At 38.2% G+C, this 18,332-nt stretch overlaps 1 protein-coding gene across 2 annotated transcripts; it reads left to right on the top strand.

The window, feature by feature from the left end:
- Window positions 1-264: 264 nt before the first annotated feature.
- trim13 (tripartite motif containing 13) lies at window positions 265-2,731 on the top strand. Of its 2 annotated transcripts, none has more exons than XM_005733863.2 (2): window positions 265-471; window positions 1,165-2,731. In XM_005733863.2, the coding sequence occupies exon 2, from the start codon at window positions 1,171-1,173 to the stop codon at window positions 2,377-2,379; it is 1,209 nt and encodes a 402-aa protein (XP_005733920.1). In that variant the 5' UTR covers window positions 265-471; window positions 1,165-1,170; the 3' UTR covers window positions 2,380-2,731. The 2 variants fall into 2 exon arrangements, with proteins under 2 accessions (XP_005733920.1, XP_005733921.1); XM_005733864.1 differs by lacking the exon at window positions 265-471 and adding an exon at window positions 478-1,035.
- Window positions 2,732-18,332: the final 15,601 nt, after the last annotated feature.

Genomic DNA, 18,332 nt, shown 5'->3' with positions numbered 1-18,332 from the left:
TATATATATATATAAGCTAATACAGATGGGGGTCCGCAGGTATATATTGACAAGTGCCAACACGAGGGACAGAAGTAGTCCACTGCAGGAAAAAAAACGTGCAACGGCAAAGCTGCTACTAAAACCTGGTTGACAGTTTTTCACGCTGGAATGTTTTGCATAGCAACAGCCCCTCCCCCAACAGACAAGCAGGGATCCTCTGCAAATTACCCGCAGGGCTAAAAACGTAAACATCCCGATCTTCAAGGAGAAACCTGTCAAATCGCTTTAAAACGCCAATAGTTTTCATTTCGGTATGGATTTATGTGCAGTTTGAATTATAAGTGCGCTGTTATAGAGGAGTTTTTATGCTGCAGAAAATATTTGGCACGCCACTGAAATGGTTAACTCCAAACCCGGAAAAGGGCGAAGTCTGCACAGCAACAAGCGCCATGATTGCGTTGCACTGTGCGTCTCAGCAGTCAGCAGCTGGTGAGTGAATCTTTTGGTCCAGTAGTTGCATGTTACTATGCGCTTGCAAAATCTGTCACAGCCCTCCTTCAGTACCTTGCCAACAGGATCGACTCTAACGCGAGCGCTGTTTGTCGATAATTTGTCGCATTGGATTGGTTAGACGACGGGGATTTTAGGGGCTCAGCTCAGCTCAGCTAACCACCGTCCTATTTTGCAATACACAGCTAGGAGATAATGATTTACTGTTAACTATAAAGTTACTGATTATTCTGATTCGCATCCAACCTGCAGAGATCTCTCTCTCTTTTTTTAAAAGTTTCTTTCAACGCCAACTGGCAACTGAGATACATCAAAAATCAGGATGTTGCATGACCCAAATTGCTCAAACGGAGCTTTTGGCAGAGCTCAATCCAAGCTTTTACGCGCGTACAGGGATCCGAGTCGGTTTCACTTTCGGGATGGGGATATTCCACACACATTTGGAACGTGACAGCCAAATCTGTATCCTTTGCGATGCTGCATCATTGTTTTTCGTGTTCAAATATTGCATCTTCTGCCTTATGGGGAGGCATCCCTTAGTGGGTGCGTATTGTGTAGTGCGTTTTATCGTGTCCTTTTTTTGCTGTTGGGTTTTTGTTTTGTTGTTGGTTTGTTTTTTCATTTGTTTTCTAAATTGAGTATCGATTTGACGCCTGGATGATGTGTTTGCAGGGTGCAATGGAGCAGCTAGAAGAGGAACTTACATGCCCAATCTGCTGCGGTCTGTTCGAGGACCCGCGGGTCTTGCTGTGCTCACACAGCTTTTGCAAGAAATGCTTGGAGGGACTCTTGGAGGGGAATCGAGGTCCAGCTTTTAGGACACCTTTCAAATGCCCCACCTGCCGCAAAGAGACCCCCCACAACGGCGCAAACAGCCTGCAGATCAACTACTCTCTGCGCGGGATAGTTGAGAAGTTCAGCAAAATAAAGGTTATACCCAAAATGTCTGCATGTAAACAACACTCCGGTCAGCCTCTTAACATATTTTGCGCCACCGACTTGAAATTAATATGTGGATTTTGCGCAGCGACGAATGACCACGAAGGGCACAAGTTCTGCTCCTTGGAGGATGCGTATGAACGGGAAAAGAAGGCGTTTGATGAGCTGCTTTGCGGGGTGAAGAACTGGCGTAGCGCAGACTACCTGTCCTGCCTGGATACACTACAAGCCAGTAAGAAAAGGGCGCTTCTGTCGGTCAGTAAGGACGCAGAGAAGGTAAAAAACTATTTCGAGAAACTCATCAGTGCCCTTGAATGCAAAAAGAATGAGATCCTGTCCGACTTCGAAACACTAAAGCTGGTGGTGATGCAAGCATACGACCCGGAGATCAGCAAGCTGAGCGCAGCGCTGGAGGAGCAGAAACGCGCGCTCAGCATCGCTGGGTCTTTCGGGAGCGTTTCCGACACCCTGTGCTTTCTGCAGCAGATGCAAGAGTTCCGGGACAAGTTAAAGCTGCTTAACAATACTCCACTGCCGTCTCGGAAAGACATGGACGTCGGTCCCCTTGTGCGTAATTTCGACGTTAAAAACTGGGATTCATTGAGGCTCAGGGAAGTGGACAGGATGTCGGTCCCCCACGAGAGTGGCTCCTACCGAATAGGGAACAAACGCATGGCAGTGCCCAGATGGATCAGCATTCTTATCCTCACACTTATCAGCTCGTTGGTGCTGCCTCTGCTGCTGCCGCACACCTTCACAGCGTATGTGACCTGGGAGGCTGAATCAATTCTCGCTGCACTTTTCTCTCTCTTTGCACATACCGGTGCGTGCCTCCAGGAAATCAAGAACATTTACATATATGTGGTTGATGCAGGTCAGAAATATATCATGCAGTTAATCGACTCTACTGCCCGCTTTATTGACAGTTATAAATTACCCACTAACTAGATAGCGTTAACTCACAGCTGTCAGATAATTTACACATGACAAGTGAGATGTAAAACTCTAGCGAGTACTTTAAAACATCTAATTGTTTACATTAGTTGTTTTTGTTTGTTTGTTTTTTGCCTTATTGAACAAGCTGCAACCTCGATGAAGCCATAGAATCAAACGAATCAACCCTTAATCCTCTGAGGTTATAGTCTTTTCATCAAGTAAACACCAATTCACTTTTTTTCCATGTGCAATCGATTCCTTTTTTTTTTCCTAAAAAAGAAAAAAAAATCATTTCATATTTGTTCAACGTGATTTTCACAAATAAATCTGAGAATTTTGAGTCAACTCTTTGTTTTTATTTAATGCGACAGCTCAGAACGGGCTGCTTTTTCCAAATGTATACATGTAAATGCAATTCGATGAAGTAAGCAAGTGCGTAATGAAAGAATGCAGTGTGATCCACGGCCTCTCTCCCACAGAGGCTTCTGCGCCATAGTGATGCTGCAGCCTCTTCAAGGTTATAAGCGTTACATAACAGGGCCCGTGTGAAAAATTCAGCAGGCTGCAGACACCGCAGCTCCCGGTGATCACACCGCTCGTTGACGTGTGTGGATGAAACCTTACATCCTTATAGGTGTCTGTCAGATCATAGATCTGCAGGCAGTCGTGCATACTATTTTTTGTTGTTGTTATGCGACTCATTCATTGCATGACTGTGTCCAGACAGTGAAGTCAATCCTGCAGAGTGGATAATTAATAGAAGTGTGTATATTCTCTGGTTTTCTGCTGTGCGTCTGAATAGAAATGAAAGTAACTTTGAGGCCTAAAACTCAAAACACGTGGTTAAATTGAATTAATCTGGGTTAACTCAAATCAGATACTTGGCTTTTTTTTCCTCTTTTTTTTAATGGATCAGAGTAAAAGGACAGTGGATTGTGACTAAAGATCAGTTATCCTGTTGTTTATGTATTCCCTATATGCATTTTGGAGAGGGAGACTCCATAAGATCACGCCACAAAGCGAATCAGTGATGTCAGCACTGACCATAATTCAGGATCTACGTCATGGCACGCATGTACATATATATAGCTTTCTGTTGCCAGGCAAATAAAGCATGGGTATAAAAGTAGGAGTCTCTATTAATATTTAATTTTAATCTCACGCAAATATAAACACAGCCTGTTAAATGTTAACTAGATAAAAATGAAACAAAACTACTGGGCGGCTGTATAACTGACTTTTTAACACGGCCATAAAGACAGCGCACGGTCAGCCGCTTTAAACCAAAAGTGAGAATAAAAAACTCCAAGCTCTCATCTGGACAATCGGCGGTCACTAAATACTCAAATAATTTGTGAATAATCTTTTCAGTGTAGCAAATATCACATTTCTGGAGCATTTCCAGCACTCTGGGACGTTTTTAAACCCAGCATGTGATTGTAATTTTTTTTAAAATTGCTGTTTATTGAATAATGAGTTTTCCCATTATTTTTCTCATTAGCGGGTACAAATTTTACCCAGGAACCAATTTCTCTTGGTGTGGGGGTGGATATGGGAACTAATGTACAGCCGTATATTAATGTAGGCAAAGGTAATAAAATGCGTCGAAAGGTATAAGCAGGTAAATATGCATTTTTTAAAATTACCAGCAGTGATAAAAATGCATATATAAACAATTCTAAGTCACTATAGGGAATTTCAGACTGCACATCGATTATCGCTGCTTCCACATTTTGATGTGTGCGGAGTCTGTTGCTTTTCCAATGCGCAAAATAATGGAATTTAAATGCAACACTGAGCATTTAAATCATAGCATTTAGAAAGACAAGATATAAATATTTCCAAAATTATAAGTAACATTTCCCCCCCCTTTCCCACCTACCCTGTCAATACACACACACACACACACACACAGCTGTTTTATGTCCACCGTATAGTCTTGGCAATATTAAAGATTAAGATATTATAGATAATTTAGTAAATCCGTATGAATGGTATAAAATATGCTTAATGTGTATATACAAGTAGGAGGGTTATATTGTTTGTATAATTTCGTAAAACTCAAAAGTTCTTGCAAAGAAATAAATCAGGGATAATAAAATCCCTGAGACTCTTTTATTAGAAATTCATAAATATCACCCTTGTTAAATGCACCAATTCTATTTTTCTCTTAGTTTCATAAATACGTGATTTTCTGAACTTTTAATAATAATAATAACAACAAAAGGCGCATAAGGCCAAATGGAAGGAAACTGCTGCAGCTGCGTTTCGTCAGTAAAAGGGGAAGTGTTGGACTAGACAGAATTCACTGTTCCCAAGGAAAAAAGAAAGAAAATGCAAGCACTTAGTTTGTGTTTCTTACAAACTTTAAAAAAACGGAAAGGTCTGGTATGTATAACTGTACAGAAGAGTGTAACAACGCACTCAACTTCTCTATTAATCTTTTCTAATTTATACATTCACATAAAGCCTACGTGATGTTTTGAAAGAATACAGATATTAACCAGCTTAAACGATCCTATACCAAAGGCCTGTAAATCGAAGTTAAACGCTTTTTATTTATGAGAGTCTGACTCTGGATCATCGTCAGCATCATCCTGGCAGGACTTAAAATGGAGAGCTTAGCCCGCCGCCCGAGCACAACTGCAGATTTAGTGCACAAAATATATCGCTATGGATTAAAAATATAAAGGCAGTTATAATGCAAAAGAATATAAGGTAAATTCTGACCGCTATAAGCAAGTTATTAAAAAAAAAAAACAACTATCGAATAAACTGAGCCCAAATTATATTAAAAACCGTATTTTCTTTTTATTTGTTTATTTATTTTTTTAAACACACCACAGACAGTGAATTCATCTTGATTTTTCAGAAGCACTCCTGGTGTTTGGGCGACAATCCAAGCATGATTGTAACGATTTGAATCCGAAGCAAATCTGTCACTGCGCTTTGCTGAATAGGCCCAAATATCCCAGCAGCGCTGCAGAAAGGCCACGCAGGCCATTGTGAGCATTTCTTCTCCAAGGACGGCGGCGCTTCTTAAAGCCTCGTTAATAGTTTCCGCTATCAGGAACACAAACGCTTTTCTTGTCCCTTAAACTAAGGACTACTAAACACACCACACCGACAAAAGTTTAGCATGTCAACTTGAAAACACACTGCAGACAAAACAGAATTAAAACGTTTTTATTCTCAAAAGGTTTACACATAATAGTGAAGTGTAATAAAATGTAGTATACATATTTTACATGTCAATACAATATGGAATAGACATTAAGTAAGAATCAGTGAGTCAACCTGTACCTGTAAACATTTCTAAAGGCCAGCCTCTGTTTGCCACCACACTCAGTGGTGGTTAGTTGCTGTGATTGTGAGTGGCCCGCTTTGCTTCAGCAGTACGATCAATACTGGAGACTTCAGCTAGAGTGTTAACTCCAATATTTACGTGCTGCTACAGTAAGGCGACCAGAAACTGAGAATGGGGAAGCCCAAACAACTTTCTCATCACAGCTGGGGGGAGGGAGAAGAAAGGCTATGAGAAATTAATTCAAGTCAGTAAAGACTACTGTTTTATGCAAAAGTGACAGTACGTTACCTGTTACCTCAAGCTTTCACTGCAACAGTATGTTTGGTGGAGAGACTGTGAGATAATAGCTATGTAGTATATTCAGGCTTTAGTGCGGCAGCACAGTATGGCCTGCATCTCAGTATAACCCACAAACCATTCCGTGCTGCTACAACATCACCAGAACTGCTGCTGCGGTCCTTCCATTCAAAACAGTCTTATTTGCGCTGTCTTCATCTTTTGGCCTTCTAATCCTTAGCACATGTTTATGGATGGATACAGAGCCATTAGCTATTATTTAAACCACCTAAAGACATTCAGGTGATCACCAGAATCAGATTGAAGTTTCCAGTCTTCTCCTAAAGTGGCCATGGAGACTCGGCATCTGAAACACACAAAACAAAAAGAAAGAGAGAGAGAAAAGGTTTAATATAATACAGAAGTCATTCTCAAAATATTAACATTAAGTATTAAAGTGTTCTTTGTGCTGAAAAGTATGTGGACAGGAGAGCTTCACACTCTTGCGTTTGTTGAAAGCCTCATCTCAAAACTGTATGGGCATTACTAAGCTGCTGCACTCTTCCAGGAAATCACTTATCACAATTTCAAAGCCTGGCTGCCAAGATTTGCACCAGTTAACCACAATGTAAGGTTGGACAATGATGCTGGATGATAAGGCCTGGACCCTTAGCTAGCTGTCGGCCTCCAGTTCATCCACAAGCTGTTCAAAGGGATTGAGGTCAGAGCTGTGTGTAGGCCAGTGGAGTTCTTCCACACAAAACTTGGAAATATATTTCTTTATAGATATTGCTCAATGCATGAAGCACTGTTGAAACTAGAAGACGTATTCCCCAAACTGTTGCCACATTTAAAATACAGAAATATTATTGTATGCTCTACAATTAGGATTCCCCTCAACTTTGAGCCAAGCAGCTTATAGGAGCACCAATGTCCACAGACTTCGTAATGTACTTATAGTGTTACATCTGAAGTTTAAAGATTTTGCAATCTACTTTTATTAAAAAACACAAGTAGGAGTCAAAATTAAATGACTATTTATTTACACCCTTTCAAATAAGGCATGGACTGATTTATGTCAGCAGTGTAAAACTATTTGACAAGGCACTTTTCTAAAAGTCAGAAATCATTTCTCCCTAATGTAAACTTGCAAACTATTGTTGCATTTTCATTCCATTCCCATTAGTGCTACTGGCAGATGTTCAAACATCCAAGTGTAAAGTTAGCATATAGTGCAGTTCACTGTTCATGCTCCATAGAAACTACTGAAAATAACTTAGGTTTAAAATTCATCTTAAAATTGGGAAAAATCAAAAGAATAAGAATAATAGCTTACTTTAAAAAATTAAAATTCAAACAAAGAAAGGGGGTCATATGGAGAGACCGCAAATATAAAATTCACATGAATACTAACAGATATTCTGCCTTTTCAGGAGCCAGCACACAATAGGTCATCTGAAATGTAGATGAAAGCAAATGCAAAAAAAAAAGAAAAAAAAAGCAATTTGCCCACAACAGCTCAGCAAATAAAATATCTTCCAGTTATTTCAACTGAAGAATGTGCCACCCTTGATGTAAAAAGTTTTAGGCTGCTGTATGTCAACAAAACATTTAAATCTTAAAACATGTAGAAGGTGTTAAAACAAACATTATCCCGATAATAATCCCATGGGAGATTTAGGCCAACAATTGTTACCACTAGAGGTCTCAATGGACCTGTAATTATGACCTTAGTCTGAAATGGACATGATAGCCTGAATCTGATAGTCTCTTGCATACTTCCTCTCCAAAAAGACACTGATAAGTTCGGCAGTTGTTTTCTTTCTCACACAAACTCCAGTCTAGTTCACATGAAAGACTAAAAAGAAAAGAAAAGCCACAAACATTTTTCTTCATGTGATAATGAAGGTGTGTGTAGGGATAACAACAATAGTGGCACAAAGGCACTGCTTTCATCTGTTATACTGTAACAGACAAAAGTCTTTAATTTGAATTTGACTGTAAAAATCCCCAAACATGTTGTATTTCTCAATAAAGTGTTAAACAGATGCAACTTGAACTATGATGACTGGCAAACTAAAACTTGTTATACCAGCCTGCAAAGAAATGTTGATTTTACCTCCTGTGCCATTACCGCAAAGTTTCTGATATCTAAAGGATATCGCGTGATTCTGACTTCAGGCAAATTAAACACCTTTATTAATGAGAGGCATTCATGATTACAGCCCAATTGCGTAACCCAATGTAGTCAACACAGGTGCAACAGCACAACTCAGCCAGACCTACCTGAGAGTGGCAGGTGGGTGGAAAAACAGTGAAGACCACTTAGTGTGGTGTATTTTTTTTGCCCCCTTTCCACTTTCCTCTTCTACTTACCCAGTTTATAAGTAGAAGTCTAGCCTGTAATTCACAGATAATGTCCCTTATTGCCTAACATTAAAAAAAACCCCTTGGGGGAAAAAAACCAAAAAACAAAACAACATAGTACAAGCCAAGTCAGTATGAAATTAAACACTTCCTCAATTCTAATTTTACAGTTGATATCATGCATACCTAAAATATTTTTTTGCACCTAAATGACAAAAAAAAAAAAAAAAAAAAAGAATAAAAATAAGATTGTTACCAAGAAAACAGAGTTTTAAGACATTTGAAGCTGCTGTTAATTTAAAACTACAAACCAGGACTGTGCAATTGCCAGATTTGTGGGGCAAATTCTTGTTTTAGTCCTAGGCTAATAAAGTCCACACTGCCTGTTAGGAGTGCAACAAAAATTAGACACTAGTCTTCAAACAGAAATGCTACATACACTTACTTCCCGATCACAGGGATTTGCCGTTTTTAAGCTTTGTAAACGGAATAACTTGCAATAGCCATTCAAATAAAATAAAATAAAAAAAATTGACAGAAGACATGAGTGTGCTCTGCAAAGCTGCAGGTGAGAAATGACATCAGACATTGTTTTTAAAATCATAAAAAATAAATAAATAAATTTATGAGAAAAATAAATGCACTGATTTACAAAAAGGTTTTGCTAGTTATAAAAACAATGACAGCCCACTATTGTTACAGTGGATCTACTTTCCTGCAGAATAATCATGTATAATTTTCTCATCTCATATTTAGTTTGTACACACCATTTTTTTTGCAGAACAGCCTGATCTACACTGAAGTTGCAATCAAACAAACCTAAAATACTTAACAAAAAGCACACAAAGAAACAAACCAGGTAAGTTGTGCAATTTCCTTATAAGCTGATCATTTCTTTCCAAGTCCAGGTGGAACTGTTCACATCACTGACTCCAACCTCTCCCTATTTTTCTCTCTCTCCTTTAAAGGAAGCATGCCCGGACATGTCATCTTCTCTGCTCAGCCTTTTTAACCCATTCCTACAGACACTTGCTACCCATACAATGACCTTAAAGAGTCACCTGACCCCAAGGTTGAAAGGTCAAGTAACCTCCTACACCCAGTAGGGCAAAAGGGACATGGACATGACAACCCATCACCTCCCCAGATCAAGTGGTCTGGGTTAGCCTCTTCTGGTCTGTTTTACAGAGTATTCTGCAAGTATAAGCACAAAGTAAAGGGAGATCTGCATTGAAATCATCAACTGCGAAAAAACAGGGAACAGCAATCACATCCATCCATCTTTGCAAAAATATCACTGATTAAAACTATTTGGCCATCCCAGAGTTACAGTGCATGGAACCACACTAAGACATTTTCTTCTCCATTTTACAAGCAAGCTATATCCTTACCCAATTACAAATCCGTTTCATGTAGCATGTAAGCCAGATAAACATCAGGGATTAGCCTAGCCAAATCATTGTTGTTCTGCATATGGCAAGACAACTGCACAGGGTAAAAAATATACTGTGTCACAGCTTTACAATAAATGATGAAATGTTTCACCAACTACTGGGCAATATTTACACAGCATGAGATCTTTTCATCATCTCCACACAAAATAGATCAGTCCACAAAATAACAAAGGTATCAACTGTCATGGGGGGAAGAAAAAATAAATAATTAAAAAAAAAAAAGAAAAAAAAAGAAAAACAAAAAAAAAGAGGCAGATTACCTTTAAGAGCTGTTTAAGAGCAACTCAGAAGGTGATGAATAGTTTTACTGTTCACAGTAGTCCAAGGATGCGACCAATAAAGAACTGCTTTGTTCCTTTCTAGAAAAACAAACAAACAAAAAAAAAAAAAAAAAAAAAAAAAAAGCACTGTAATGACAGTATGTGTTAATTCAAGAAAAGCCAGTTACATTTGCATGGCCACTCACACATGTAAAGCAGTGACTGGGATTCCCTAGAAGCTCCAGCAATATTTTTTCAAACAAACTAATTTGGTGCAAACAACAATCAACTAATATGCAAAGCTTAATTTTACTCATTGTTCCATTCATTTATTTTTTTAAGTGTTTTTTTTATAGCTAAAGCCATTTTTAACCACTTCCAGAGAAAGTACGTACCACACTGTAAGACTCCCCCATGCCAAACAGCAGTGTCTGTCATCTAAATATACAAGTACGTCCACAATGTGTGGTGAAATATTTAATCCAAACAACTGCTGTACCTGAACTACAATATAAACAGTAATTCAACTGAGTACCACTAAGTACTACCCAAATACATTTCTGGTCTCTCCAGTTTTTTACTCCTATACTTGAACTCTCTCAAGTTTCCTCCTCCTGTCGCAAAAGACAGAGCAGCCATAAACAGGATGCAGACAATGCTGTAAACTGTGATGCAATATCAAAAGTTCGACCTGAGAACCCGATTTATAGTTGACCAACAGCATGAGGTTAGTTAAGAAAACCTTGGGCTCCAACTACCCTGAAAAAAATAATACTAAAAAAATGAAAGAAAAATCCCAACTACCACAACCTTTAAAATGGCTGCTTGAAGTTTTTTCATTACACTCAAGCAGTACTTACAGATCGATGAGTAAGACTGAAATTAGGATCTAAGTAAGCATGTATGTTGAATGTGCATGCTTACATATGCAAGAGGGGCAAAAAGAGGAAGGAAAGGCAAAGTGAGAGAGAGTTGAATCACACACCCGTACACTCATGCAGCAATTACACAAACAGACTATACTTGTTTTTGTTGTTTTACTTATTAAAGCACAAATGTCTAGGTGAAATTTAGTAACTTGTCCTAGTTCAGTGTTTAAAAAAAATAAAAAGTTAAGCACACAACACAAGCAAAAGTCTTATCTGCCAAAAATAAGGCTTTTAAAAAAAATGTAAAGTTTTGCTACAGTTGGCTGACTTTAAACAACACAAATAAAAAAAATAAATACACAAACAGTGTATTATGATTATTGTGTGTTTTAAGTCTGTTAAAAAAAAAAAAAAAAACACCCCAAAACATTACAAGAATGATTGTCGTTTTCACCAGGTTCCTTATTAGGCTTGACTTATCTGCTTACAGCTAGAGTGACAGTTACACACCAGTGAATCGACACAAGATAAAGCAGTAAACCCAAAATTACATGGGTTTATATTACTGTTGGAAATAAACCAAAATAGTTTTAAAACTTAACACTAACTAAATAAGACACCGTTTGTCACACTGTATGAAAATATCTGGTCTATGTGAACACAAACACATCCCCTTACTGGGGGTAGTGGGTGAGGTGTAATTTGTGTTAGAGCAATAAAATAAAAATAATAACATAAAAATGCCTTGAATATTTTTGGATAATTAAATCTTTTCAATCTGACGGCATACTAGTTAATACTGTGAGATACTCTATAACCCTTGTGTGGGGAAAAAGAAAGAAAAGAAAAAAAAACTGAGAAAAAAAAAAGTTTGTGCCACAGAAAAACACCAATGAAAACACCATGTGTCTAACCAGGAGGCAGACTCTTGCCATGTTTAATCTTATTGGTGGTGCTGCAGCAGGTTATCATATTACTTACCTAAAATCTAAAATGTAATCATCAAGTAGATTATTCCCTAGCATTGTAACAGCTGATACCTTTCTAAACGTGCTATCTGAGGCACAACTTCACTTAAAATAAATATGTATGTATGTATGTATGTATGTATGTATGTATGTATGTATGTATGTATGTATGTATATATATATTTTTTTTTCTTTTTTTTTTTTTAAAGATACATGTTTTAGAGAGCTGTACCGGACCATTTAAAATGACTAATATTCTGAACACAGACCAGCCTAATCACTTCAGTGTTCGAGACACATGACCTTACTTTAGGATGACCTCAAAAGTGCACTTCCCCACTGAACAGATTTACAAAAAAAAATGTGATGAAACGATAACAATTATACATAAAACTGACATTTTTTTTTTAAAAGTCAGATTAATTAATCCTTACAGTGCTTAACCTTACAACTTTTTAGTTAAAGAAATGTAAGGCTATATGCACTATAGCACTTAGTGTACGCAAAAATACATTTTTTAGAAAATAATAATAAAGCCAATAGAAGGGCAGTATTTAAAGATGTGGCAAGGCAATTAGCAGCTGTAACTAGTACCATCAGCCTTAAACTATATGCTTTGGAGGATGGAAGAGAGAGAGAGAGAGAGCGAGAGAGAAAAATCATCATGCAAATCAGCACACATTCTCAAAAGATCACATCTAAGCTTGAGGCTTAACTAGAATGACCAGTGCTTAAAACTGTTCCAGAAAAGTGACTGACCATTTGACAGCTTCTATTTAATGGTGCAGAGCTGAAGCCAAGGCCAACTCCTCGAGTAAGTGTTTAAAAAATAAAAATAAAATAAAAAATTTAAAAAAGGAGAGAGAGAAAGAAAGAAAAAAGAAAAGAAAGATCCAAAGCTGTCCCTATCACAGCAAATTTGAATACTATCAACTTTGCACTGCAAGAAAAAAAAATTTAAAAAAAAAAAGAGAGAGAGAGAAGGGTGGGGGTTCTCTGCAGTCTGGCTACAGCACATGTGAGCAAGTACAAGTAGAGTCACAGTTTATCAGGAAATGGGGGGTGGGAGCCTATTTTGCCAGAGGGGTCTGAAGAATGATGAGTCACAGAATGTCTGAAACAGCACATCGGTGCTCTGCAAAGAGTGTGAAAAGGCAAATACCACAGAACGGAGGAAACATAAACCTGTAGCTTTTAATAGAGATCAACTGAAGGCACTGCATTAATATTTTTTAAGGGATTGTGAGGGGTGGTAGAATAATGCTGCATTGTAACTCTAAAATGAGAAAGAATGAGGTAAATATTTACACCCACTTTACCTATATGAGCACATTAGAAACATTTTAAAACCTAGTTACCAGCAAGCAAGAGTCCAAATATTACTTTGATACTATATTTTGATCAAAAAAATTTCACTTTGACATGGTGCTGCCTGCTCTCTTCTAGACATTAGAGGTGCAATTTCTCACTTTCCCCCTTCAATACTAATATCACAAATAACTACTCATGCTGCAGCTAATATAGTAACATTAAAGCCCACTTCAACTAAACTAGACAAAATTAGATATTGTAAACACTTCATAATAATCTACACTGAAACAAAGTGTCATTTATAATCACTATCACTTTTCGATTTTTGAAACAAAACATTTTCAGTGTGACTTTGTTTTATAATTACACTTTAACAACCAATTGCTCAGCAATACCCTCATCCACCTAAAGTATTACAAACATTTGACTACATAGCTTAAAAACGTACTGCCTCTCTGGCTAAACTGACACCACGATGGTTCAACAGGCTGACAGTTTCAACTTTTAGTACGAAATAAGCAGATAGACAAATGTTAAGAATCCCATTAAATATTTACAATTAGGTGTCTAAATGCCTACATTGTCCAAGCTCTACTTTACACCCATTCTTTAATTCTGCTCAAGTGTAGTGACCCAATTAGCCTTTTTGACACTGTAGGAGTAACATATGGTTTAATTATCAATGAAACATTTTTAAAACCTGTAATTTCAAACTGGCAGTTACAGTAGAATGAAATGGGAACTTGGTTTAAATATAGAGTTCCAGTTTTTCGTACACTATGTGGTACTGCATTATTCCCAACACGGGTGATCACATGCCTGTCACATTTTAAGTCGTACTATTCAAAGAGTTTCATAATCCCACAAATTCTACTATTCTTGTAAGCCTGACACACCAGATGATGCTGTACAGTAATTTTCTCCTCCTTCACTTCTTTGCTCTGATGTCTCTTTGAAAGGGCTTTCCCTCATTTCCACAACCCAATTACCCTTAAAAATATACAAAATCTTGGTTTAGAAGTTTCACTATAAAAGTAAATTAATTAATAATCATTTAAAAATGCTGCCCCACTTCTACAATAATTATCATACTATGGGTGTATGCAATTCCACAGAAGACAACTTTGTTGTTTCCAACCATTTAGTTACATTTTCATTCAAAGTCATGCAAACCTAAAACAATTCTTTACTTACTGCTGCAGAATATGTGTGACAAAATCAAAATCCAGGGAAAATGCTATTAGTAAGACATGGCCCTAGAAAAAAATATGCATTTCAAGAAAAATGGAAAGGGGTGCCTACACTCTGTAGATCCCTCATCTGAAAGTTTTTTTTTTCCAAATAAACTTAAGCAAGATCACCTGTTTACTAATGTGAATACGTAGTTGTATGAATAAAGGCTACACTGCAAAAGATACGAAGGCCTCACATTATGTAACATATTAAACCGATCTCGACTTGGAAGGAAGTAGAAGGGCGGGTTCAGACGCGCAATTATATGGAGCCTCTCTTTTCCTTCAATATGCTTTATTTCTCGAGTAGTCCTGTTCGTTTTTAAAAACTAAATAAATATAATACTGAAAAAAGGTCACAAAATAGCCCCTACCCGTCATGATTGGGCCCATTTTTTCGGTCACTCGTTAGAGGTTAGACCACGCAGTTTCCCCTCCCCGGTTCACTCTATTTGAATTAAATCAGGGTCCATGGCACACAGAAACTGGTGCGACGCTAGTAAGAGCAGAAAGGAAGGGGCAAAGGGAGGCAGCGAGCAGTGGCTCCAAGTCTTTTACATCAAACTACAATGAACCGAATACCCTAACATTACAGCATGCCACGGGAATCACCACAACTACCAATTCCTCGTTTTTATTTTGTAAATCTAACCTTACCTCAACTTTATTGCTTCGTTAGTGGCTGTGACAGCCATTCGTCAAACCTTTAACACAGCTATTAAAGTAGAAACATCATGTCGCGAGTTATGATTGTTGTCCCTTGGCTAAGAGCCACACGGATCATCTTACATTAATCTAAGGCATTAGAATATATTGACAGGCACAAATTCAAAGCAAGTACTCAACTCTAGATAAGATAAAGTCATATTTTTAGTCATCGGAGTTGCATTATAACACAACCTGTCACTAGTAACGGCCAGAAACAAACAAACAGGAAAAAAACGCTAGTAGCCACTTCATGACAGAGATAGGGAAATAAAACAAAACTCCGTCATTATTATTGCGGGCATTACAGGGATATAGGTCATACAGGGATATAATAATAAACTTACCAGGTGTTTTTTGTCTATCGATCCACAAAACACTTCCAACATCACACATGCAGTTTAGCAGCTCGGAAAAAACGCCTGTCTTAACTTAAAAAGCTTGGTCAAATTAAGTTCCTACAAAAAGCACTGTGTCTGTTCCGGTCTCCTTTCGGGTTTTTTTCCCCTCCTAAGCCAGCGTAGGTGCCGTGTGCATTTGTTGACACTGCCGAATGCAGTTCGCCTCTGTTCCAGCTTGGCAGCTTTTACACCTCCCGCTCAAAACTGAGCTCCAGTGCAAAATAAATAGTCCATTATAGTTTCACTTTGATTAATAACAATCGATTGAAGCGCGTCTTCAGTGTGGTATAATTTCCCATCAAGTCTTTTTTCACCCAAATAATTCCTCCTCATCTCCTGACTAAAACGACCCGCTCTCGTTTTTTTTCACCGTTACAGTGCAGCAAAGTCAGATATCCCTCTCTACGTGCTAGCACGCTAAGCTAGTAGGCTAGCTGCTAAAGAAGTACAAGCTGACAAAGCTGGCCAAATGGCTAACGTCTCCCCTCCGCGGTCTTTTTTCCACGTACTCCTCGCCTTAAGTCCGTTCGTGCACTCCAGTTAAATCAATTTAAATATTTTGAGGCTACAATTACCTGTGTTTCCGTTGAAATAACACGACTCCTTCTCTAAAAGCGCAGTTTTTGAGCGCTTGGTTTCTCTCCCCCCCCCCCCGTCTCGGAACAGCTTTCTACATTCGCAGCATCCTCTACCCGCAGCTGTCGAGGCAATCGCTGTTCACTCGAAAATGGCGCCGAAAGACTTGTCTCATTCAAATTCGATAGAGCCTTCCATTCGCCCTATTGGCTAAATACGGTGTCGAGTCTGCCTGCTGATTGGCTGCTGAAAATGCACTCTCGAATGATCTCGCAGCCCACCGCAGCGATCAACAAATTAACTCTTCAAGGCCTCGCAGTGTCTTTTACGGCAGCAACTAACGGGAAACCCTTTTCGTTCAAACTAGTTCATACGAGGATTTCTGATATGACACGAATACTCTTAGTAGAGACTGCGCACTATTTACAAAACATTGCAGTCTGTCTAAATACATAGTAAAAGTGGGAATAAAAGACTGTGTGTAAAAAAAAAAATCAACAGAATACAAGCTGGCCTATATTCATAGAATAAAATCTATATTGTTAGAAATACACGCATAATGTGTCCTACCAGGCACGATTGTAAAGGAATAAACATTTACTGAGAGCTACAGTTATTTACACCTGCAACTATATCCATTTGTACTGGCTACACTGAGCAAATTCAGTCCATAGTGACCCACAACAAAATAGCAAGGATGTTGCACTTATGCTTGGGGTTACAATAGTTTGCTCTTTTCCAACTCACTGATTATTTCTTCTTAAGGCTTTTGCCAGTGTATAAGCAATCTTTCTAATTATACTTGCCATAGAATATTGTATATAGGAGGATCGATCCCATGCAAAGCATGTAAAAGCATCTTCCTACGGATGCATAAGAATTTGAAATACTTCTCTACTTCTCTTCTCCCATGCTTCTCTTACCATCTTTCATATAAGCACTATGAATGTCTATTCAAATTCGGTTAGTCATTTATAGGATGGTGTGGTTATCTGCCGTTAGCACTAAAATGCTTGCCTTGGAGTGACAGGCCTATCAAAGACAAGAATAGCCAAATTAAGCATACTGTAGACAGAAGTCTAACATCTGTGTTATAGGTCAACAAGTAACAGTCCCGAGGCTATGGAGATGCAAACCAAATAATGTTAATGTAACAATGAGCAAAAAAGAAAAGCACTGACTGAGTAAGGTAACACAGGCTCAGACAGCAGTTAAAGTCCTCCTTCCTAACTCTTTTCAATCACACTCTGAGGTTGGCTTTGTTTTATTTTCCACAGTTCAAACATTGCTTTCTTATCTTAAATTGCTGTGACATCATATTGCTGTGCCTAATTTTAATTAACTTTCCTTTTTAGCGAGGCTACACTTTTTTCTTTTGAACTTTTCACTGATTTATTTCTACGCCTTTTAAAGTGGGCTTGGACATTTCTGTTAAAATAACACCTTCTATAAGTAAGTAATGGGATTACCGTTTTCTCTCAATTTAGGATTAGATTGGCAACACTCTATAACTTCACGTACCATTGTAGTATACATGCGGTAGCCAAAGCACGTACGGGTTGGGCTCTACTACAATAACCCCACTGTTATCACATCTACTGTAGCATAGTGTACCTCAGGCAAGATAAACAGAGACAGCCATTTCATCCCAATGCACACATAATAACAACACATAGCATTCACCTGCTATGTGAGCAGTTGGTTCCACTGGAAAAAAGAATTAGCGGCAACGGCTATTAGTTTTTAACTGTGCCTTAAGTCATTTTGACTCGTGCTAATGACCTTTAAATACTTAATATGTCTTTAGAGCATTTCAGGAAGCACATAATTTCTTTACATTGCAGTATATTGTAGTAAAAACATAATGCCTTTTACTTTTTGAGTACAAAAGCAGACCAGGAGAGAGAGGGCGCCCATTGTGTATGCATTCTGGTGTAGTGTGGACAATAGGGTGGAGAGGAAAAAAACACACTTGTTTACAGATAAACTGGTTTGGACAGGAAGCCAGTAAGGAGGAGCTCTGTGTTGTTAAACAGGCATGTGGAGAGGCAGGGATGAGCCAGCAAAAACACCACTATGACCATGGGAAGAATAGGATGCAGTACTCATAGACATTACAAACACACACACACAAACATACACACGAGTGCATGCATGCATTTCTGCAGTGCTTCCAGCTTTGATCCTTAGTGTACAAACAAACAAAAAAGCGTAATCATCATCGCCCAAACCCTAAAGT

The sequence above is a fragment of the Pundamilia nyererei genome, unplaced genomic scaffold (assembly GCF_000239375.1).
Source record: "Pundamilia nyererei isolate P.nyererei 1_Seehausen unplaced genomic scaffold, PunNye1.0 scaffold00055, whole genome shotgun sequence".
NCBI classification, from domain to species: Eukaryota; Metazoa; Chordata; class Actinopteri; order Cichliformes; family Cichlidae; genus Pundamilia; species Pundamilia nyererei.
Note: the sequence above shows the minus strand (reverse complement) of the source record. Positions and strands in the feature narration are given on the sequence as shown.

Excerpts from the sequence above, each read along its gene's own strand:
- trim13 (XM_005733863.2), top strand. The coding sequence starts at position 1,171 with ATGGAGCAGCTAGAAGAGGAACTTACATGCCCAATCTGCTGCGGTCTG.